At 34.1% G+C, this 24,369-nt stretch overlaps 1 protein-coding gene, 1 long non-coding RNA gene and 1 other non-coding gene across 4 annotated transcripts; 2 read left to right on the plus strand and 1 right to left on the minus strand.

Annotated features, from left to right (window-relative positions):
* Positions 1-82: 82 nt before the first annotated feature.
* LOC108489599 (PX domain-containing protein EREX) lies at positions 83-7,826 on the minus strand. Of its 2 annotated transcripts, XM_017794256.2 has the most exons (10): positions 7,388-7,826; positions 6,652-6,762; positions 5,667-5,765; positions 5,427-5,513; positions 4,889-4,997; positions 4,053-4,747; positions 2,485-2,649; positions 2,156-2,398; positions 1,286-1,504; positions 83-525 (listed from the first exon to the last, which is right to left on the minus strand). In XM_017794256.2, exons 1-10 carry the CDS (start codon positions 7,628-7,630, stop codon positions 235-237), a joined length of 2,262 nt encoding a protein of 753 aa, XP_017649745.1. In that variant the 5' UTR covers positions 7,631-7,826; the 3' UTR covers positions 83-234. The 2 variants fall into 2 exon arrangements, with proteins under 2 accessions (XP_017649745.1, XP_052876168.1); XM_053020208.1 differs by lacking the exons at positions 5,427-5,513; positions 5,667-5,765; positions 6,652-6,762; positions 7,388-7,826 and having other exon boundaries at positions 4,885-5,197.
* A 505-nt stretch (positions 7,827-8,331) lies between these two features.
* Positions 8,332-8,404, plus strand: TRNAA-UGC (transfer RNA alanine (anticodon UGC)). The gene has a single exon. It is a non-coding gene; the product is annotated as a tRNA-Ala (tRNA).
* A 1,120-nt stretch (positions 8,405-9,524) lies between these two features.
* Positions 9,525-11,460, plus strand: LOC128281404 (uncharacterized). The gene is made up of 2 exons (XR_008271610.1): positions 9,525-9,828; positions 11,138-11,460. It is a non-coding gene; the product is annotated as an uncharacterized LOC128281404 (long non-coding RNA).
* Positions 11,461-24,369: the final 12,909 nt, after the last annotated feature.

Raw genomic sequence — 24,369 nt, forward strand, 5'->3', positions numbered from 1 at the left:
TATTTTATTTGTATTGATTTATGGATCCACCGATTTTTTACTAATGTATCGGTCACTTCTTATTGATGTAATCATCTTCCCATTTGTAATGCAAATAAAAGATAAATAATTAAATAATAAAAAAAATTGTAGCTATACGGCAAATGTGCAGTAGTAATACAGGAATGAGAAGAGTATCTTGAATTCAGAAACAAATATCAATTCACTATTTGTTCTCATCTACAGTTTATATCTTTACAAGAATTTGCTCAGAACAGTTTTCCTCAAATGGGTTTCCTCCTCTTCCTCTACCTCTTCTTCTTCACTATCATCATCATCATCATCATCTTCGTCAGTCTTCACATATGCATTGAGAGCACAACGTACTACCGAGTTCACTTGCTTCCTTAATCTTGCATTATCAACAAACATATCTGTTAGCATCTTCCTCAGCTCGTCATCTATTCTTTTATCACCGTCTTTCATCTTATGGCTCTCTTCCGATCTAACCACCGAATTTTCTACATCTTGTGCAAGGAGCTGTGCCTGTACATAATCAAAGCAGTCAGCTCTCGGAAACTGTTTTATTTTCAACTAATTCTAGGAAGCAGTTACAGAGAAGACTATGCACGTCAACATGCAAACTAATTCGCATAAACATAGGAATACTAGGCGCCAACTTAGCCGGTGAGAGGATCAGACCAGACAGTTGATCAAAGATTGTCATTGTATCATTTCGGGAATGAGAAGAAGAACATGGTGATTGCACCACAAAACTAACGAAGGAAAACATTACTATTTTTAAAGGACATTCCAAAAGTTATGTTGTTAGATATACAATCCCCATTCCCCACCCTTATTTTCATGAAACATCATTCCACCACATCTTAGGAGTAGATCCAACCCAAAACAAGCTCTTCTTTTTCTAGTTTGAAAGTTAAATGGTTCCTTTAAGCCCTAATCCCACACCTATAACCTAGAAATTCTCTTCTATTGAGCTTTGGCTATATTCTATAAAGCAAGAATTGACAACAATAAAAAGGGGGCAGCTACTGGTTTAATTGCTTCAAACAATATCTGGTGTACAAACATATATATCACTACCATAAAACAATATACGGATAAGAGGGATGCATGGACACATACACCCACGCTAGTTAGAAAGCAGTTTTGTAACTATCATGATAAGCTACAATTTCCAAACCTTGAATAAACAGCCACTCCAAATGCCAAAACTTTCAGAGAGAAAGGGTTTCAACAGTATGTAAAAAAAGTTCATAACTCTAAGTTCAGGCACAAAGGATACCTCAGCAAGAAGGAGACCAATTCGATTATCAGAAGTTGTTAAGAGATCCAGAGCATCAGATGGAGATGAAGTATCAACATTCAACTTATCCTCTTCCTCACTGAGGAAATTAACACTGCATTCTTGGAGCCGATCCCAGAGAAGATTGCACTCGTGAAGCAGTTTAGTGTTTGCAGCATTGGCATGCTCCATCCTTTTCTTTTCCTTCTGCATAATCCTCTGAAAAATGCACATGGAACAACAGAATGAGATGTTTCTTACTTAGAATGACTTTACCATAAGGCTCAAAAGTAGGGAATAAACCACTGAAACAACCAATTGAGGTGTCCATGGGCCAGGCAAGGCCAATCCTATTGGAAAGGAAAATCCTTGCCCAAGTCCTGATCCAATGTGTAAGGCCTCAAAGGCCCTTTTTACTTTTAATGTTAAAAATATATTTAGACATTTTAAGATTAAAATTAGGTCAAAAGTATTACTTAGAAAAAGAAACCCAGGCTTCGCTGGGCCAAAAATAAAAACCTTGTCCAAGGCCTGGCCCTTGGACAAGATATACAACCAATTTATCTGACCCAAAAGTAACGAGGAAGATGTTACAAATAGTCAGGGAAAAACCCCCCTTGCTTTTTGCTTAAAACAAAGGACAATCAAAGAGAAGTGAATCAAGAACATCAAAAATTGATGGAAGGAGCTAGATACGTAATGCACAATGATTCCTTTGAAGCTAGTTGATTCAATAGATTTTATATATATAAATAAAATAGTGGCTCCTTTCATAATTTACTATTATTCCACAAGAAAAAGGTAAAAAGAAAACAGATATAGTATTGCTGTATTGGTATAATTTTTGTGAAGAAAAAGATGATAGATTACCTCCAATTCTAGTTTTTCTTTCATCACACGGCTAAGTTCTTGCTTCAATTCAGATTGAGAGCTTCGAAGAGATTTCACCTCCTTAACAAGGAGCTTTACATCTGCTTTTGATTTCACCTCTAACTCCTCGTGATGTTTTTGCAAGTCTGCAAGCTGTTCTCTAGCAACATCCAACTCTTGCAGCAACGTTTTGCTCTCCTTCATCAATAATAACTTTGCTGACTCAATGTGTGCCTTCTCATCCTGGAACATTTTTGCCCTTATTAAAGATTTTCATAATTGAGTAGAACTGTTCTAATAAAAAAAATGTTAATAACAGAAGAAGAAACCTGTTCCTTCTTTAACTTCAATTCCATTTCTAAACACTGTTTCCGAAGCAACTCCATATCCCACTGCATTTGGGTAAATCTTTCTCTTTCAAGCAAAACAGCTTGTTGCATGTTTTCATCACAATTCTCTCTAGTGGTTTCAAGTTCCACTTCCAAATCCTTAACCTACATGAGAAAATGAAATCAAGTCAGTCATCTCATGCCTAATCAAATTATAATTAAGCTTCATTAAGTACGTTAAGACAATTCTTTTTCTAGCTACAGAAAGTATGAACCTAATACAAGAAGAATGGAGGGAAAAAATTCATGTACAACCTCACTGGTTCAAGCTCAATATCCACACCATTAATACCATTATCATATAACCATAAACAAGAACATCCTAGTTCACAAGACACTGAGACTGAAGCTATAATGAAAGGTTTTCCAAGTAACCATTTCCCGGTCCTAAGAGATCATATAGCAGTTAAATTGCATTACTAAGTCTATAAATATGAGAAATAAATTCAGCTTGATGTTTGGTTTATAAGGAATCCAATTTGAATCTTCTAATCCTCATCAATATCAGTATACCATCAGGCTAATTAAACACAGCAACTAGTTAGTTTTCAAGCCTTCAAACTCCATTATGATTTGTAATGAGTGCCCATAAAAAGGTTCAACAATTTGTCTGTGCAGCTTTTTTTTTGAAATTATTCTGTCAGAAATGTCCTACATTTCAGACAAGCAATGTTCACCGAATTAGCTTCCTCTTACATTTAAGGAATTATTAATTGGACAATGCTAAAATATCCCCTATATTATGTTTTAGAATGGCAAGAGAGTGTTCTTCCAGACATGCATGCCCTTGCAAAAAATAATATATAAAACAAAAGTACTTAAGTTGTTTTTGGCTAGTAGGAAGTTGTCTAGTAGAACAAGTGATGTTCTGCAAAAAGCAATATAATGATATCTTGCACTTCTAGTATTTCCACACCACACGTTATCTTTCAAAAAAATCATCAAAATCTAACACATACTAGTTTTGGAAGTGTGAACACAAACCCAAAGTCCAAAAACATAATGGATTTGCCTAACCAATTAAGTACCAAATAATGTCAAGATCACAGATCATAAAAGCTGACCATCTCTTCCTTTTATATATTGTTTGGACAAACATCATAGACTCCAGAAGAAAATTTATTTAAACATCTTGAGAAGGTAAGGATCAGATTGTTGCATATTTAATATGAGAAAATCCAAGTTCAAAGTAATAAGAAGCAATTTGAAGGTCCATAGTCTTTTTCAGCCTTTTGGCAATTGAGAGGAAAAAAATTAATATCATTGAGAGCTTTAAAGGTTCTCAGGCAATTTAAGATCTACAAACTAAAAGAAAAAATAACTCTTATCAAAGAAAATAGAAGATCAGGAAATGTAATAAGTTGGCATGAAGTCATAATGCCGATATAAAAGCAAATATACCAGAGCATGAAGAACGAATGAGTAATACCGATTTCTTCATCAACACAAACATGGAAATAGAAATTGCATTAAAAGGGCTTCTACATCCCAACTATAGTTGAGAATACCTTTGTTACAAGGAACTGTCTAACTGCAACTTCTTGATTCAACCTTGATATAAGATCTTCCATGTCTGTATTTGCTGTAGCTAGTCTCCTCTGCAGCGTATTAAGAACCCTTTTTAATTTATGACGCTCATCTGATAGAAAAAGGATAAGCAGATCTTTATGGAATTGTAAGTTGGGGCTAAGAGAATCCAAGGTTCTAGAAGCTTCAGCACTTTCAGGCAAGTCATGTAACCCATCACCAAACAAACTAGCTATTCCCAAGTTTGATATTTCACTTGCTCGGACTGAACTTAAATCACTTCCAATGCTTTCTATTGACAATCTTCGAACATGGCCATCCATTTTGCAATGATCCGGTTCAGGCAAGTGCTCTGCTCCATCTCCACGAAGAAATCTCCTGTCAGTATTATTTTCGGTAACTTTATCTCCTGCAATGTCACTTTCAAGTCCAGAATGCACTTTTTTCTTCATACTTTTCTTTAAGGGTTCAATCAAATTGGGTTCCAAAATTGAATGTTCCATGGAAGGACCAGCAGAACCATCTTTTCCCTGCCTTGGAGTTCCAAGCTCAGATATCTCAGAAGAAGCATTATCAAGATCAGATGCATTATCAATATCCAAGTAGTTCTTGGACAGAAATAAAGGAGCCACACTACCAACAGAAGAAACAGCATCAGGTTGATTGTTGTCAAATGCTGTAACAAGACAAAACATTTAGATCATGAAGCATAACTTCATGTGAATTTATAGTCTAATCCTAACTACAAATACAGGCTGCAGATAAAGACGTAAAAACATGTTCATCCATTTACAAGGGGCATCAAGGTAACACCTACAAGACCTCGCAGCAGCTTCCAGCTCAAGAAATGTTGCCACTGAAACACTTCTGGAAATATCAATATCTGATAAAAGTTTTTCCATCCAATCCTCCAAAGAACACCTTCTCTGCAATAAGCTAACCATTTAGAGAATGTTATTATTCCTATTATATCTAAATAAGCTAAGCTGATTTCAGGCATTACCAAAAGGAGAATGAACACCATTTAATGTTGAAAAAATAACACAAATACATGACCAATTTTCAGATTGCCAATACATAATGAGAAAAGGGTTAAAGCTGTGCATAATACACTACTCAAAATTCACTGGCTCACAAGCACAACCAATAACACAAGAATTGTCAGTTGCTCTTTCCTGGATTGTTAAGGGACTAAAGCATGTATACATAGAAAAATTAGATAAACCTTTAAACTTTTAGACTGCCTAACATGATTAATTTTTCCAGCACTGTTTGCTCAGGATAACACATAGTGATCTACAATTATAAAGATCCAATTGCCGTGAAGGAAAATAAACAAACATCTTTTAGCTTACCTCCTCCAACAGTGTTCTGTTTTTTACCCTCAAAATTCTCTTTGGAGGAGCTGGAGGCAGATTTTTCTTGGGAAATATCTTCTTAAGCTGCGAAAACAGAGGGAAAAATGAGAAATGCAATAAACAAATTTTAAAAATGAAGCAAAATATGGCATATGAGAACATTATGGCCGAAAGAGCATGAGATACAAAGAAGATAGTAAACTTTCTCAGATGATAAAATTAGGTACAAAAACGTACTTCAGATAGTAGCTTCAAGAAATCACTAAATCTTCGTAATATTTCCCGGGTGGTAGTGACGCCTTCTGGTGATTGAATGCCAACTTGAACCCGGTAAAACTGTCATCAATGAATGTTAAATATAAAACAGTTGAAGAAACTAGTCCATAACTAGAACTTAACAATCATGAGAAATGAGGAGAAAAATCACCAATAGAGTAAGAAAAGAATCTCTAAAGGAAATACATACAGATAATAACATGCAAAAGGGAAAAAAAATCATTAACTCATCATGTTTGTAATGTATATGACCAAGATTTAAAACAAAATATGCATACCCAGTATATCAAGAGAACTTTCTACTATTTCATTTCCTTCTTTTGTCAATTACATTTTTGATTTTGATGCTTGTGCCTAGGAGCTACTTCGATCATGCAATTTTATTATAGTAGTCTTATTGATTAATTACTAGACATATGGATGGATAGCTAGGAATACAAGTTATCTTTAGAGTTTTAATCTAGGGTTATTTTGCTATTTGCAATTATCTTTTTTTTTCTAATTAATAGACTTTAGGAACTCGAGGTTTATCTAACCCTAAGTTTTTCCAAAAGTTCGAACTTCTATCTTACTTGTTTCTCATCCTTATTTCTATTGATTTGCTATTGTTTTTTCCCTCACCAGACCAGGTTGTCCCAAACCCTGAAGTGGCTGCAGTACTAATGCATTCCCATTGGCCAATGGCCTAGTGAGCATCACCTAACGCCTTCGAATACCATAGCATTCCTATGTACATGCTTCATAAACCTGACTTCAATCCCTTTCAAATACTCTCTATATTGCATCACTCTCATCTTAAGCATGCTTTTCTTGCTAAACATCTTTTTAGTGTACCATGAGCAGTAACATATAGCAATATGGCTAGATGAAAAGAACAAATTTCATTGAAAATGACAACTTTGATCTAATTAAAAAGATAAATTCTTCTAAGAAAATTAAGCAGTACCACGACAATATCTGAACCTCCAGATGTTGGCAGAATAATCCAAGAAGGAATTGTAACACAGTAACTCCACCCTGTCTGAGGATTGTGAGGCCAAACAGTGTCCCGCCCATCCTGCAATGAAACTCAAATTAAAGAATGATATTGGTGAAGATGAATCAAATTTCCGAAAGGAAAATGCCACAAATAAATAGAACTTTACATAAACTAAGGTTAATGACATGCTACATAGCAGCTAAATAGCCTGTACCTAATCAATGATAACAATGATTTGGAAAAGATTCAGGCAGCATAATATGCAATGTTACGAGGAAGCAAACAGAAAATCATTTTCTTAGCCAGTCACAATGGTATCGTGATTCACGTCGTTCATTGGAACTTAACAATTAACTTAGGGAAAAAAATTATATGACAATCTGTAAAACAGACAAAAAAAAAATACTCTAGCGCATCAATCTTCCATGTTCATGAATCTAAGCACAAAGAAAAAGGACATTCCTATAGCAAGCAGCTCAACTTGTTCATAATTCCACTTTTTATGTAAGATTAACAATTAAATAAAAAAGAAAGGAGGGGAAGGGGATAGCGAAGCCCGCCATGGGTAATCTCTTGAACTGATTCAAACTTGAACTTTTAACTCAAATTAATTCAAAATTTAATCTCAAAAAAAAAAACCTTAGCATTTGAAACAACAAAAATCACTTCAAACGAGAAATGAAATGAAGAAAAGAGGAAATACCCATCTGCGAGGAGGTAAAGACCAATCCATCCCCAAAGGCAACGGCGAGGTCCGGTCATGGCGGTGCTTTGGTGGACTCTTAGGAGTAGCGGTGAAAGTTGGTTTATTTCCAGCATCAACATCATCAGAATCACTGGGAGGTGTAGTGATAAAGGAAGCGAAAGATGAAGGGTGATCGATGATAGGATTATCAGAGAAGTTGGTGAAATCAAATAAAGAGAGATCGTGAGCGTATAGATTCATGGTTTTGGGATTTAGTTTATAGAAAGTGGAGTTGGGATTCCGAGGCTATATCTTCCCCTTTTGCCGCACCTTTACGATTCAGGGATTGGAAGAGATAGAAACATTTGGGACCTTTTCTTTATTATTTTGATTAGTCCAAAAAGTCTCAACTAATTGTCTTGCCAAATTTTGACCAACACAAAAAAAGGTTGGCCCAATCCCCGCCTGATTTTAAACTTTTTTTTTTTACTGCTTATTTTGGAGAATTATATTGAAGATAGCTCAATGCTTGCACCAAAAAGTAGAATAAAGATTGAACATCACTATAACACGGTGACAGTTAATCAAATATCGTTTGTTGCACAAATGAAAGATTGAAGTTCACTATAACTCTATAACTCAACCTTTATCCGAGTCTGTTCAACTTTGTCGTAGATTTTTTTGGAAAAAATTCCTTTTTATTTGATCTAATCTAAAAGTTATGTATACTTTTTAAATTTTTTAGATTTTGATGTTTATATTTTATAAAAATGGATAAATTAATGCAATTGTTGATAATTACGTGAATTTAAATTGCTATTTTTTTTACATATAAACTATTGGTTTATATACTAAATTAATCAAATAAAAAGGAATTTTTTCCAAAAAAATCCACGACAAAGTTGAGCAGACTTGAATAAAATTAAGTTTATATAGAATAATGTTTAGCTTGAAATTTGACGGGGGATGTAGCTCAAATGGTAGAGCGCTCGCTTTGCATGCGAGAGGCACGGGGTTCGATCCCCCGCATCTCCATTTCCCTTTCTGCTGCTCCACGTGAGCCATAACGTGCATACTTTTTGTATCTTCCCTTTGTTAGCCCCTTTAATAATAATTGAACTCTTACCCTATTCTTTTGCTTGTAATTTGATTATGAAGGTGGTGTTAGAGAAAGTATGCGAAAATGTTACAATTTTCAGACAGAAGATTTGTCAGTATTTTATTCATATTTGCAGTAAGTGGTTTATTTGTAATCATTAAAAAATGTTAATTAATAAAATTAATAAATACTTAATAAAGCTAACATTTAAAACAAATAAATTCATTGTTAATTTTGAGATCTTCTATTTAACAACGAGGAGAGTAAATACACTAAATTCATTTGTTTTTGTAAAGTTATGAAATTTAAATTAAACCCTTTTTAATTTGTTTTTGTTTTTTTCAGGAAAGGAATTGATATTAATAGGGAAATTTAAAGAATAGTCCAAAACATAGATAGCCCTTTGGCATTGTCTCAAAGAAGTTTTTCTCTTCCCGAAAATTATGCTTCATAGGCTTAGAAATCATAATACGGAGGAACATCCTGTTTAATAGTTGTAACATTTACTTCAATCTCAATATCTTAATGTTTAGGTCTCTAGCTAGCATGAGCCCCCATAATTCCACTTCTACACTTGCTGCGCTCGGAATGTAACCAAAGGCCCCCTATCACCTAATCCCCGTTATGGCCTCAGATGAGGGCCCTTGAGCCAGCTTTTCCCGAGTTTCCCACCTATGAACCGTCTGTGTTGAACTTGAATCCTTCTCTCGAAGGTGGCTAACGATACTAGGATGAACTCGGGGAGCACTCTCTTTTTCATCAAAGAAGAAATAGCTACATATTCCCCAGCATTTGAAAACACTCTCTACAAAGTGTATGACCGACTCTTACCAAAAATTAAAGCATTACGTGAGAGACATATTTCCCAAAGTGTAAATGCAAACAAAAAACTCCAGGGGATTTGGTGACACTTGGCCCATTGGTTGGATGTTAGATTTCTATCAATCCAGTTGTTAAAGACAACCGGTTGACATTGGGCAGACCTAAGAATGCTAACCCAGAACTGATTTGTAATTTGACATTCCCAAAATAAGTGTTGGATGTCTTCTTGGGCGTTGGAGCAGAAAAGGACATTCATCCCTCTGCCATGTAGTAGATGATTGGTAGGGAGAGCTTGAAGCCCACACTCACATAGGAACACTTTAAGCTTTGGAGGGGTCTTTGCTCTCCAAATAGACTTCCAGAGTCTCGTCATTTTAAGGAGCGTCGGATACTGTTCCTAGCGCAAGCAAATAGGCACTCGCTAATGAGAAGGAACCCAAATTCGTAAGGTTCCAGTAGAGAGAATCCCTACTGTTGGTGTTGCAAAAGAATGGCGTACTCAGAAAGGAGTCAATTAAATCTCTTGGGAGTTCCAGAGGTAATCAACTCAGTCCTTGGGTATCCCATTTAGATTTTACTTGCTCTAGATTCCAAGAATCTTCCTTATACGACATAGGTCCTTGTATTGCTCTCTTCAGATGTCCTCTTTCCGTCCAGTTGTCATGCTAAAAAATTACAGATCTCCCATTATGCGCCACCAATCTCAATCCTGAATAAGTATAGAATCCTTCTCAAGGACCTCAAAGTTATCGATGTGTTCTTTAAAAGTTGGGGGTTGCGTGGATCAAGGAGGTATTTTGCCATGAGAGTTTTAGCCCATAACTTATCATGCTATTGGATGAGGCGTCACACTAGCTTGATCAAGTGAGCTTGGCTCTTATGGAAAGCAATTCCCAAACCTCCTTTTATCTTCGGGACGGGTGACCTTCTCGTAATTGACCAGATGGAGTTTATTTCCCTATTCATTCCCTCCCCATAGAAAGCTTTTGTTAATACGAGCTAGTCGTTTAAGGGTACTAGCCAGGAGCATAGAACATTGCACAAAGTAGTTTGAAATTTGACGTCATAGTAGACTGAATGTGTAATAATCAGTTTTTTTGTGGTGTCGAAAATAGTAATTTTGGAACCTCATTTTTGACGAATGAGTCCGTAAATATTAAATATTTACGAGGTCAGTATAAAGTTTAATTGAAGTTTGGTCCAATAAATTTGTTAATCGAATTGTTAGTTATAGTATAAAGACTAAGTCGTAAAAGTGATAAAAGTTTAATCGCTATAGATTTTAAGTAGTGGAAGGCCCAATGGAGAAAATGGACCATTAGTAAATGGTTATTTGGTAGTGGATGATGATGCAGTACATTAGCTTAAGTAAATTTGGTTTAAAGTTAACTAAATAAGCTTAATTAGTATAATTATTAATTAATTAAAGTTAATTCTAATATAAAAGCTAAATGTTAAAATAAAACAACCATTATCATCTTTCTTCCACCCCCATTGCCGTCAAAAGAAGAAGAAATAAGGGTTTGAAAAATTCAACTTTAGTCCTTCAATTGATTGAGGTTTGAATCAAGTTGAGAATAATTGGGGAAAAAGAAAAATTATAGAATTGTCCTTATAATTTAACTTGTTTGCCGATTTTTCTAGGTAAGTTCATATGGTGTACTTATGTTTAAATCCTTATGTATGTTATATTGTGAATTTATATATGATTTGTTAAACTTTAAATTATTCGCAAGTTAATACTAATGGGTGAGATTTGGATTAAATTGAAAAAGGATAAGTATGAACTTATATGATAGAAATGACCCTGATGAAACTTCGTAAACATGTCATACACATGGTTACAGGTTGATTTCTGATGATTTTGAGCTCCAGCATTTGTGGCGGACTCGAAGATACATGTGACACATGTTTAGCCTGAACTAGTAACCTGATGTCGTTTTAAAGGTTTAGCCCAGACGGTTATCCTGACATGTATATATATAGCTCTAGTCAAGCTCTTTGATGTGTCGATATAATGGTTTAGCCTGGACGGGTAATCTGACACTATTATATGTTTCGCTTGAACAAGCCTCTGATATGAATTGTACATGTGTGTTTTAGCTTGTTTACTGAGTTTCATCGGGTAATATTGGTAATATGAAATAAGAAATATAAATGTTTCGAAATATATTTGATGATCAAGTATGGAATTTAGGTATGAATTAAATACTAAACTTTAGCATTCATAAATGACCACTCAAATGTATGCATTGATATGTTATGAAATGGATTTTGTTATTTAAGCTCACCTTATGGTTGCGATTGTCATGCTAGGTAAACTCTACCGAGTTATTTAGTTTGATTAATTATATTATGAATCATGGTAAGTTTATCATTTTAATACCTTTGAACTTACTAAGTATTTAAAATGTTTACCTTGTTGTTTTCCTTCTCTGCAAATATTCAGTTTGCAAATTCATCGATTAGACTTCACAAAGATGACACTATTCCTCTATTAACTTGGTAGACTTTTTCTTGTTTAAGCTTAATAGTGTGGCATGTACTTAGGAGTGTCAAGTTGTTTATAATATTAAGCATGTTTTGAGACATAGTTGAATATGAACTCTTATGGTAATGAAAATTTGCTCATGTTTATGGATTGGATGTTATATAGCATACATATGTGGATTAGAAATTCAAGTGAGTTGGATATGAATGGTATAAGTAACTTGTATGGCTTGTAATGGTTCATATAGCCTTATTGTGTATTGGTGCCGATGTGGCATATTGGTTAGATCTTTAGGAGAAGGATGTATGATATGTTTTGGCATGATTTTGGATGTTGTGAAGAGGTCTAAATGTTACTAATTCCACTTTTTTGATTACCTTTAAGATTTGGTTTCAAAACAAACACTAAATGGCCTATTTTTCCATCAAATAAATTCCTCGTCCCAACATTGATCTCTCCTTGTCGCAATGTCGGCCAATAATTTGTGTTGTCTCGACGTTAAGTGGTCTGATGTCATGACATAATAGACTGTTTGGTGACGTCTCGACCTGGAGGAAGTCACGTCATGATGTCGTCTTGAAATTTTGAATTATTTATAATTTGTTCCTTACTCGATCTTGGGTCAAATTTAGAGCTTACGTAAGCCTGTATAAGACTCAGGAAAGATTTTAAATTATACTGAATGATTGATATGATTGAATTATCATACTTTTGTCTCATGTTGTCCGTTAAAGGGTTTGTCATTGTTTCATTTTGTATTGTAGCACTCCGTAGCTCAGTCCCGAATATCGAGTTAGGCGAGTGGTGTTATAGAATGAGCACAAGCCTCTCGACCGATGATAGGAGATTTGCTTTCCAAGAACTCACTTTGCCCCTAACTTTTTCAATAATTAAATCGTACTCTCCACGAGTAAATCTCTTAGAGTTAATAGGAAAACCAAGATACTTTCCATGTTCTTTTGCTTATTTGATTCCCAAAGAATACGAAGCCCACTCCTTTGTGGAGGCCAGACAATTCGAGGAGAAGACAACTCTTGATTTGTGAAAGTTAATGTTTTGATGCATCTCATCCATGAAGATATTTAGAACCCTTTTAATTAAATCCAAATTTTCCTATATGTTTTAGCAAACAAAATGACATCATCAGTGAAAAGGTGGGAAAAAGAAAGTCTAATCTTGGAGGCTTGGATGGGCATCCAAACATTATTTTCGAATTCTTTCTCAATTTGTAGGATGTAAATATACGAAGAAAGAGGGCCCCCTTGTCTAATTCCTCTAGAAGGTTTAAATGGATGAATCTTGGAGCCATTTGGGAGGACAGTGGTAGAAGTAGTCGAGATGCAACTCATGATCAACTTGATCCAGTTAATAGGAAAACCAAAGAAAACCAAGACTTTTTGAATGAAGTCTCACTCAAGTTTATCGTAAGTTTTTTCTAGGTTTAGTTTGATAACAATTGAACCTTTCTTTCCTTTGAATCATTTCATTGAATTTATGATTTACTGAACAATGATAGCATTATCAAAGGTTTGACGACTAGGAAAGAAACTACCTTAGAAGGGAGAAATAATTTTGTTAAGTAATGGTCAGATCTGCATTACTAGGATTTTTTTGATGATTTTGTAAGTCGTGTTGCATAGGCTAATAATCTAAACTTGGAAATCGAGGTCGCTTCCTTAAACTTGGGAATAAGAGAAAAATATGTTTTATTTAAAGCTTCCAGAATGCATGAGTTTTGGAAGGTTTCCAGGACCATTCAAACCACTTTGCATTTCACTTGTAGCCAGCATATTTGGTAAAAGAAAGGGTGAAGGCCATCCAGCCTAAGTGCTTTGGTCAGGTTGAAAGACCAAACGAATTTAGCGGTGTCCATCAAAGTCACCTCCACGTATAGATTTTGAATATCCAACGACAATAGACGTGTCCAACTTAACTCATTAACCGAGGAGATGAAGATTGATGCCACTGTAGAAGTAATGAATAAGCTCAAAAAATATTGTTGAACAAGTGATCCAAATTCATTTCTTTTGGTAATGCACTTGCCAGTATGTTAATTTAGGCCAATAATTTTATTGTAATTTCTTTGAACTATAGTGGTCAAGTGAAAGAACTTTGTATTTCTTTCACCTTTAATAAGTCAATTAGCCCTAAATTTAAGAGCCCGCAATAACTCTTCCTTTGTAAGAATGTCATTGTAGTCTCTATTGTAGTCTCTCTCTAAACTCTTATGGAGTTTAAGTAAATAGCCATTTGGATTTTTTTTCTACCCCCCACAGTTCTAGCCAAGATTCATTGCTTCCTACGTAACACGTTCTTGAAGGTTGTCTTGTTCCCAGTTGAAAGAAACTTTGTAAACAAATCAATCGTTTCTATTAGAGATGAGTTGTTGCCAACCCAGAAGTTTTCAACTATATGCTTGAAGTCAGGATGGTTTAGCCACATAATTTGAAGACACAAAATGTAACACCCTTATACCCGGTTCGACTCAAGGAAACTGATATAGGAATATTACATTTGGTGCCAAAGTGATTTTGGCTAATCACTAATATATTTGAACATTAAAAAAATAAGTTTTTATAACTTATATTTTAGTCCCTACTACTTGGAACACACTTGATCTTCCTATGTACATGTCATTCTATTCCAAATTTTGAAACATACCTTCTTGGCACTTGGAGATGTGATGAGATGGATGCTTACAATCTCAATTACAACTCTTCAAAATCACTGTACCTATTCTGCACACTGAAAACAAAACCGTACGCTGAGTAAAACTCAGTGGTATTTCTATAATTTGAATATTTAAAGACAAGATAATATAATAGGCACAATTAAATTATAAAGACATATTAATGTCTAGTATCATAACTTTCATTTTCATTTATTAAACAATATCCTAATTCACACAATTTTTATATAAATGGTTATTCACAAATCAAACCATATTTATTAGTACAATGACATCACCATGCAATACTCAATTCATAAGTATATAATTCATATATTCCATGTATTGTCAACATATTTCACATTCTATTTTCAATTCACTATTTCACTTCTATTTCTCATACCATCCATATCAATATCAACCATAAAACTTTATTATTCAATTATCCCTATTAACACGACTCGAACTCGGACGGATACACGGATCCAACTAAAACACACCAGTTTGGCACCCAGTGCCTCGTCGGATAATTCAAAGTAGTAAATTGATACCCAGTGTCTCATCGGATAAATCTGAAGAAGTATATTGACACCCAGTGTCACATCGGTTAAACCGAAGTAAATTGGCACCCAGTGCCTCATCGACTCGAAGTTGAAGAAATATTTGAACTCTTCCAATTCTATGGCATGCCATCTATATCCGACTCAGCCCGATACAGTTAATAAGATTTCAATTCACTTTCCAAATGTAACAAATATCTAATATTCAAATTTCACATTAATATTCATTTCAATTCAAATAATCAATATATTCATAATATATATCAATTCAATCCATTCAATCAACTTTTAATTTAATTAAATGTCAAAGTGCCGAATACTCACCTTAACACTTACCATATGTATTAAATAAAAAATACAACAATTAATAACTAGTTTCGGATTATAGAAATACAAACCAGAAATTCCGAGCTATTCGATGTAAACTTTATCTTTCCCCTTTTTACTCAAGGATTCTGGTATAACGTTAGCTACGAAATTAAAAAAAAATTAAATTTCATCAATACAACACAATTTAATTTCATATTGAATTTTTTAATTTTTACTTAATATTTTTCTAAATTCCAATTTAGTCCCTAAACCCGAATACTTTTATTTCTTCACAATTAATCTTATATTTTCATACAAATTCCACTTTAAAATAAATTTAACTCCCTATTTTCACTTAAATTCCTAAATTTCAAATTTTTCACAATTTAGTCCCGATTACTCAAAATTTACAATTTATTCTACAATTTAATCCTTTTTCATTTCTAACTTAATAATCCATCAATTTAATCCCTAATACTAAAATTATTCAACATTAACAATATTTAAAAACTCAATAATCTCTAAAATTTTGACATGAGTCTGGTAGTATTTAACACCGGAATTCCAAAATCATAAAAATTACAAGAAAAAGGGACTAAATTGACTAACCAATTGAACTTTGAACAATTGAAGCCCCTAAGGCCGTGGCTTTCTTTCTTCTTTCTCTTTTTCTTTCTCTTTTTATTTCCTTTTTCTTTTTCTTTCTTTCTTTCTTGTTTTATTTTCCTTTGTTTCTTTTTCTATTTTTCTTTTATTTATTTGTTTTATTATATAATATATTATGCATACTTAAATATTAAGGTTTTATGTTATAATATATAATAAATTTATAAATATCTATCTTATCCCGCCTCATTTATAAGCCATGGCATAATTGCTTCTTTGGTCCTTTTAATTTTTCTTTAATCTACAATTCAACTTTTACCCTTTTTGCAATTTAGTCATTTTACCTAATTACTCTTAACTCATGCAAATTCACCTAAAGAAAACCTAATTAACCACACAAATAGCTTCATAAATATTTTTAATAAATATTTACGAGTCCGATTTACGATAACGGATTCTCGAAAATGCACTTTTCGACACCTGTGACTATCAGGTCGTTACACAAAAGGTTATTTCTTGGCTTACCAGAAGGTTCACATAAGGATATTAGGTTAGGACAATTGTTTGATTTGAGTGTGAGAGAGGTGACTGACCACTGCGTTGGGGTATAGGAGATGCCAATTTAGGTTAACGATCAAGTCTTTTTTGGATTAAGTTTGATGAGTTTTTAAAGTTGGACTAGTTAAACTTGGGCCCTTTAAAACCTAAGTCAATAAGTTTATAGTGATTGAAACAATCACAGAACTATTTAGTTATGTTATAAGCTGGGGGTAACCCGCCCAGTTTAGCAGTGCTAGAGATCACTTCATTAAAGTCAATGATTACAAGCTAAGGCAAACAATGCTTATCTTCTATAAGTTTTAAATTGTGCCAAAGAAATCTATGTTCATATAATCTAGGGCTAACATAGACTACTGATAAAAGGCAATGAGAGTTAGTAGCATTTACCTTCACAATTACATAAATCTCTTGTTCATTATCGCATAGACAAATCCAACGTAACAACAACTAATTGCTAAAGAAGCTAAATACCCCATTTTCGTCCTATGGTGATTGTATCCCTCTATGCGTCAAAAGGAAGCATATTGACAATATGCAAGACTTCATCAGCTTAAAATTTCGTCCTGGTAATAACCATGATCTAAGGATTGTGATGGTGAACCAATTCACATACTGTTTTTACAAAATCAAAGTGATAAGCCCCTTCATAGTTCTATCCGAGCATAGTCATCAGTTTTAGATAAGGTGGTAACCCCAAGCAACGTTCGAATCTCATCGGGTCCTTGTCAAAATCAAATAGCGATAGCGAAAGAAACTCATTTTGTGATTCAACTCCTCTCGTCCCTACACCAGTAGAGAGCTGATACTTACTTTGAACTTTTCTACCACAGGTACTACTTTTAGAATCTAGATTGTTTGGATCTCGTTCGAAAAATGAATTCCTATTTTCTCGATCCTGAAAAAGGATATTGGGATCTTTAGAGTCCATCTCAAGTTGTCGAACAATCTTGGTTCCTTTATGTTTGCCCTCCACGATACTAAATAGCTTAGAGTTGGTAATGTAATAGTTCATTTTCAGTAGTATCAGAAGTAGTGGTTTCAGGACCACAATTTCGACTAGTAAATTATTGTTTTTATATTTATTTAATTTTTACGAGATTATATTAAGGTCATATTAAAATTCTGTTAAGAAATTTTGAAGCTTAAATAGTTAATTAAGTGAAAAGGACTAATTTGTAAAAGGTGTAAAAGTTGAGTTCTATTAGTTAAAAGGGCTTAATGGTTATGGAAATGAAATTTAATGGACTTTAATGGTAAATATACCATTTAAGGTGTTAGTGGATGTGCATGGACATGGTTTTAATGAATTTTTTTATTAGTAGTAAAGGTAAAATGGTAATTTAGTAAATAAACCTAAAATAAACTAAGTAAAATTTATCATCTTCTTCCATTTTCACTTGCTATTGTTGAAAATCACCATTTTTAGGTTGAGAACATTTGGCCAAGCTTTCTTTGATGCATGGTATGGTTTTTGTGCCCTATTTTTAATGATTTTTATGTTTTTAAGTTCATTTTAGCTTAATCTAGCTAGCTCGGGGGTTAAATTGTAAAACTGTTAAAGGTTGAGGGACTTTTCATGGATTTTTTGAATGATTTTTTATGTTAGTTGATAGATTATGAATCTTTGTTGTAAAATATCCATGTTTTATTAAGTGATTTTTGGTGAATTGTAAATAGGGATTCCACGGGTGTTGTTGTGAATTTTTTTATAAATATGAGTTGCTTTAAGGTCCCTTGCAACATGGTTTAAGTTGGATTTAGTTTAAAATGATTAGATTCTAAATTAAGAGCTTAAGGACTAAATTGTAAAAAGTTATAATATCAGGGGTAAATTTGTAATTTTTAACAATATGAATTATGGGTTAAATTGAATTCTAGAAGTACTTAATTGAATGAAATTATTTATTTAGATATCAATCACAATAGAACTTAAATTGAGGAAAAGCTAAAGTTTCAGATTAGTTTAACTATACTACTACGCCTCTAATTATCGAGGTAAGTTTGTGCGAACTATAATTGTTTTAATGTTATCTAAATTGAATTTTTACTAAATTGTTTTAATGTAAATGAATCAATATATTAATGTATTCATACTATGATGAATTGACAAATACCGAGTCCTAGTTGAACCTTAAGAATTCTTAGGATACAAATGACATGTGATTAGGGATTTTATGTTTCGGGTGCTGGTCTTAATGTCCTACTGATGGCTAAGGTCCTGCATTTGTTGTTGATTCTCTACAGGTTGTGTGAGCAGCATCGTGTAACTTACATTCTGACCCACAACTCGTGTGAGCAGGCCCATTTCATAACTCGTGTGAATATTAATGTAACGGAAAGGTTACAGTTATATGTAAAGGCACACTATGTGTAAGCTTTCCCAAGTATCTAATGTAATTCTATATGGTTCAACGGGTAAGAAAAGGAAATGAAATGGTAAGTATGCCAAGGGAATGAATCATAATCTTATAATAGTACTGATGAATTAAATGATGTGTTTAAATATCGTAAACTGTATATCTTATGGTTGAATTCATTTGATTCATGGACAAATATACTAACTTGTGAGTTGTTGATGCTTTTATAGGCTTATGCCAAGCTTATGGTTTTGGTTAATATTATATTTATGCTATAAATTGTGCAAATGACATGGTAAGTTATGTTTTAATTTATACGAGCTTACTAGGCACTCGTTGCTTACATAGTTACTTTCCTTTGTTTTATAGATTACCAGAAGCTTGATCAGTTGGAAGCTCATCAGAGACTTATCACACTATCTAGCAATCATTTTGGTAATTTTTTAGTATTTTGGCCAAGGTTAATAATGGCATGTATAGGTCCTTTATATTGATAGTTTATGGATGTGTAAATGGTTGCTTTGGTATGTTTAAAATTTTAAACTTTATGTTTGGTTGGTGAACCTTAACATCTCACTAAGTTATATCTTTTTGGTCACTATCAAGTGCTTGTAAATAAAGTTCTTTTGGTATGTTGATGATGGCTTGAAAAATGGGTCATTTGTAACATGTTTTGGCACATATATGAACTAGGTCTTTATGCATAAAATAAGGTAATGTTAACTTGTTTTGGTATGTAATTTTTTTGTATATTTGTGGTGCCTTTGAATGGCATATTGATTAGGTGATTTAGGATGTTTGAAATGGCATGTTTATGTATGTTTGAATGATTTTAAACCCCTTCAATGTGTACCTAAATGGTTTGAATGGTTTGGTGTAAATTAGTCTTAAAATGGTTTGATTTTAGGTAAATTTTGGATTCACACAGCCTGAGATACAGGCGTGTGTTATTTGAGAGTTTCATAGTTTATCAAGTCAGTGAGTTACATGGCCTAGCACACAGCCTGACACATAGGCGTATGGGGCAACTCGGTGAGTTACATGGGTGAGGACACGGGCTGGGACCTCTGTTTTCCAATTTTTACATCTTTTTCTTAAAACTTCTGAATTGTTTCAAATTAGTCTTGTGTTGCTTCTAAGCTATTTTTAGGGTCTTGAAGGCTCAATTTAAGGATAAAATGCATGTGATTAAATGGTTTATAATATATTTAATTTACTAAATGTTATGATGTTAAATGTTTTTTATTGTATTGTAATACTTCGTAACCCTAATCCGACAAAGGAGACGAGTTAGGGGTGTTACAGATAATATATGCACTTGTGAAGGTAAGATCAGAATCGGGGTTACTAACCAAGGATGGAATAGAGAGTTGACTATTATTCTGTAAGAAACTACCTCTTCTAGCTCTATGTGAAATAGACAGTGATCAGTGACAATTCTTGACAGTGATTTCGTCCTCATTACCAAGTGATAAGGATCAAGAAATAGAACGGTAAGAGGCTCTGACCATTGAGGGGAGAGGTCCGTTCCCTAGTTATACTCCAAGTTGGTGTATGGTACTCTCTTTCGATGGCCAAGACTCCTTTCTTAGGACCTTAGTCGCACCAGATCTCGATTGTTGCCTCTCGAAGCCATCAAGCATAGGTTTTGGAGCTTTGTTAGAACTCTATAGGTAAGGGGATTAAAAAGTTTAAAACCAAGAGCAGGAGCTAGACTTTTAGAGAAATTAAGGCTTACTTTCAGACTAATATCCTTAAGGGGAAGGTGGTCTTTTCTTTCATTGATAATGATACCTTTTGTTTTTGAGTCAGGCTTTGGCAATTTACTCTTTTTGTTTTCTAAAGCTTTCCATAAAACAGTCTTGCCTTTAGAGAGACTTTTGGCTTTATCTGCTTGCATGGACTTAGCCATACAAGTTTTGGCTATCGAGCTATTGTCCAACGTAAACTCATAGCAGGTTTTTTGAAATTTGCAGGGGTGGAACTAACGTTGACAGATGGCGTGCTCTTTGAGCCTAGGAGAGGGTTGCCTAATATGCCATTTTTTTAGGAATTTGCTTCCATCTGATGAAGAAAGTGCCTCTTTAAGTTTGAAAGGTCTTTGAGCTTGTCTTTTCCTAGTTGTCTTCTTTCTTGATACTAGTAAAAAAGGTCCAAAAGCACTGACCTCCATTGCCAGTGTTTAAGCCCCACCAACCCCGACTTAAGTCAAGTCATTAACCACACATTTTCCCGTGATTGGATTTGCTTCCATACCCACCTTAACACTATCCCCAAGTTTGTTTTACATGTCACATGTAGCGCTATTAAGAGGTGATGATTTCTTCTCCTCATCCGAATGAGCCTTTTTTAGAGCAAAAATTGAGGTCAAACAATATTCACTTGCGTAATCGATCTTGCAAAGATTGAAACAAAAACTTTCGAGCCCTTTATATTAGCTGGCTTGTTTCTTTCCCTCAATTATTAATACTCATTTTTGTGGCTCTTCAACATTAACTTAGATACAGAACCTAGTGCATTTGCCTCTTGATTCTGAGCTTCGGCATTATCAACTTAAAGCAAGGTATCCATACTTCTCACGATCTTTACTAGAACCTCAATATTATAATATTCTAATGAGAGTTCCGGGAGTCGAACCTTGATCTGCCATAATCTTATATGCTAAATTGAGTTTTTTTTTTACATTTAACGAGCTTTTAATCAAGAATTTTTGATGTTATTTTAATAATTTTATGATTTATGTCTAATTTACCTTTTTGTTGAGTGTATTAGTTGTTTCAGTGTGTTCTAACAAGTGATTGCAGCTGATGCAAGAAATAACTTGGGTAAAATGGCAAAGGCACAATGGGGTTGCCTAAAATGTTGCAACGCAATATGGTGAAGTCGCGACATCAAAGCTGAATAATCACCTAGGAGGAATTTTGAGCAAAAACAACCTTCTAGTTGGACTGTGGCCAAAGTCGCGACACTGAAGAGGTGAAGTCACGACATTATATGGATAAAGTTGAAACATTGACGACAGTGGCCAAAGTTGGAAGTTCATCACAACGTTGCAGCAAAGTCGCAACGCCAATAGCAACGTCGCGACACCCAAGTCATCCTATAGAGACTCAAGTGGACGTCAGGAAAGTAGCAACATCAAACCTGTGGTGTTGTAACATTTAGGCTCAATAGACTTAAATTTTAAAGAGGCGTTTCAGTCAACGCAACCCAAAAGAATATGTAAACTTAAGGCAAAGTTGTCTAATTTAGGTTAAAACTTAAAAGTAGTAAATACTACTTTAAAAACATGTTTCAAGGGGATTTTGATTAGTTTTGGTTTTTTAGATTAGAGATTTCTTAACAATCACTACTTTAGTTTTTAGTTCTAAAATAAATTTCTGCACTCTCAATTTTCTTTCGTTCTTTTAGATAACTTTATTCTTACAAGTATTGTACGTGTGGTCCATTCGTCATCAAGAGTAATCGATTGAATCATTCAATAGAGATTTCTGCTTTTATCGTAATTTACACAATCGAAATTTCGTCGATCAAGCATTGAACATCTTTAAACCCTCAATTTTTAAGTTTTTAATTATTTAAATGGATTGTAAACTGAGTGGGTATTGTAGAATTATAATGGGTCAAAACTAAATTTGTTGGGATACCGGTTAATTGATGTGGAAGTAGTTAATCTAGGGTTTAGGGTTTAAGATAAATAATAAGATTAAATTGAAAAAAATTTAAAACCTAGAATTGACAACTTTAGGTGAAAATCAAGATAAGGGAGACCGAGAGGAGACCTTATTAGGAAGAAATTCAATTGTCTCATTTAGTTTCAATTAAATTGAAAGACAAATTGGACTAAATTATAAATTGGTAAAATTATAGGCCTAAAGGTATTAATTAGATCAATTAAGAGATTATTTGTTAAATTATTTAATCTGAGGTTAATTGTGACCATAGAAATTAACCAATTCCCGCTTGTTCATCTTGTTTGATTCAATTGCAACTTTTGATATTATTACAATTAGGTCCCTTTACTTAGCTAGCACTTCATTATTAATTTATTATTTTACTTACTATAATTAATAGATAAGTAGCTTTTTAGACTTCTTTATTGCATGTTTTCCTTTTGTTCAATTAAATTTTAGCTCATACCTTTATTGAGTACAATTCTCGAAATACTTTTATATTTTGTTGTAATAAAAATTATATTACAGTTTGACATGTATACTTGTACTGCATTTCCATATCTATTCAATGCACGCACAATAAGGAGCAATTAAACCTAGACTGCGATTGAGTTAAAGAATACTCAAATGCCCAAAAGTTTGGGGGCCAATGTCTCATGTTAAGAAAACTATCATTTATAAACCACGGGCCACCTTTCACCACCTTTTCATAGTCATCAGCACAGAAAAATTTGGTAACAAATTACCCATAACCTAAGTTAACAAGCTAGATGGCCCTAGAGGAGTTCCAGAGTTGGTTAAGTTTGAATCAGGGATTTAAATAGCGATTGGTAGCGGAATAGTGGCCGCTATATAGAGGTAGTGGTGCCATCCGAAACCGCTACTGCTGAAAATAGCAATGTGAAGCAAAGTCACACCAATAGCGATGGATCGTGGCCGCAATTTAACGGGAACGGCCAATTGCGGCAATAAAGGGCCGCTATTCCCGTTATTTTTTTGTTACAGTAAAAATACTAAACGAAGCAAGAATTTTTTTCCTCCCATCTTGAGTTGAATTAACGCTGAACATGGAAACGTCAGGGTTCATTTCATAGGGAAGTTGATGATCGATCTCTTGCCATTGAAAGATAAGCTAGGTAGCATTTTGTTCGAGTGTTCGGCTGATGAAAAATGCCGTCACAGACTCACTGGCTCTCAGTTGTAGGAACTGTAACGAGTTTTAGTTTCCAAGTAAGTATGATCCTAAAGTTACCACCACCACATCGAATCGCCCAAAACAAATCTTCCCCTATAGATTTCCTATCAAGAATTCTTCCATTTACGTTGATGAATTGAGCGTCAATCACGTTATCACTGCCAGTACCGTATTTTCTGAACAATAACCCGAAACCTCTGCCACTAATATAACCGCCAACTCCAATTGAATGAAAAACGCCACCTACAAAGGTGAGTGTTCTACTTTTCTCTGCAATTCTATAATAAACTTCACCAAGAATCACACCAGCTTGAATCCATGCAACTTTGTTTCAACATCGACATCTACCGATAGGAAATTAACCAAGTTGACGACAACAAAGGGGACTTTGGCAACATACGAAAGACCTTCGTAATCATGGTCGCCACTTCGGGTCCTAATTTGGAGCCCATGTTTCCTCGAATAGTAAATCGTTAAATTTTATAATTATAATTAAAAGTGACTTTTTATAATTATAATTATTATGTTTTACAATAAGTTGTGTGAATTTTTAAAAAATTCACGACCGCAATACCCGCAGTGACCACAATAGCATCCGTTATGTCTACAATCGCGATAAACGCAACGTGACCGAAAGCGCGACCGCAACCGCAATTCA

The sequence above is a fragment of the Gossypium arboreum genome, chromosome 10 (assembly GCF_025698485.1).
Source record: "Gossypium arboreum isolate Shixiya-1 chromosome 10, ASM2569848v2, whole genome shotgun sequence".
Lineage (NCBI taxonomy): Eukaryota > Viridiplantae > Streptophyta > Magnoliopsida > Malvales > Malvaceae > Gossypium > Gossypium arboreum.

Excerpts from the sequence above, each read along its gene's own strand:
- LOC108489599 (XM_017794256.2), bottom strand. The coding sequence starts at position 7,630 with ATGAATCTATACGCTCACGATCTCTCTTTATTTGATTTCACCAACTTC. Across the intron at positions 4,748-4,888 it reads GGAAGCTGCTGCGAGGTCTT|CATTTGACAACAATCAACCT; the intron begins GTAGGTGTTACC and ends GTCTTGTTACAG. Across the intron at positions 2,399-2,484 it reads TGAAGTTAAAGAAGGAACAG|GATGAGAAGGCACACATTGA; the intron begins GTTTCTTCTTCT and ends AAAATGTTCCAG.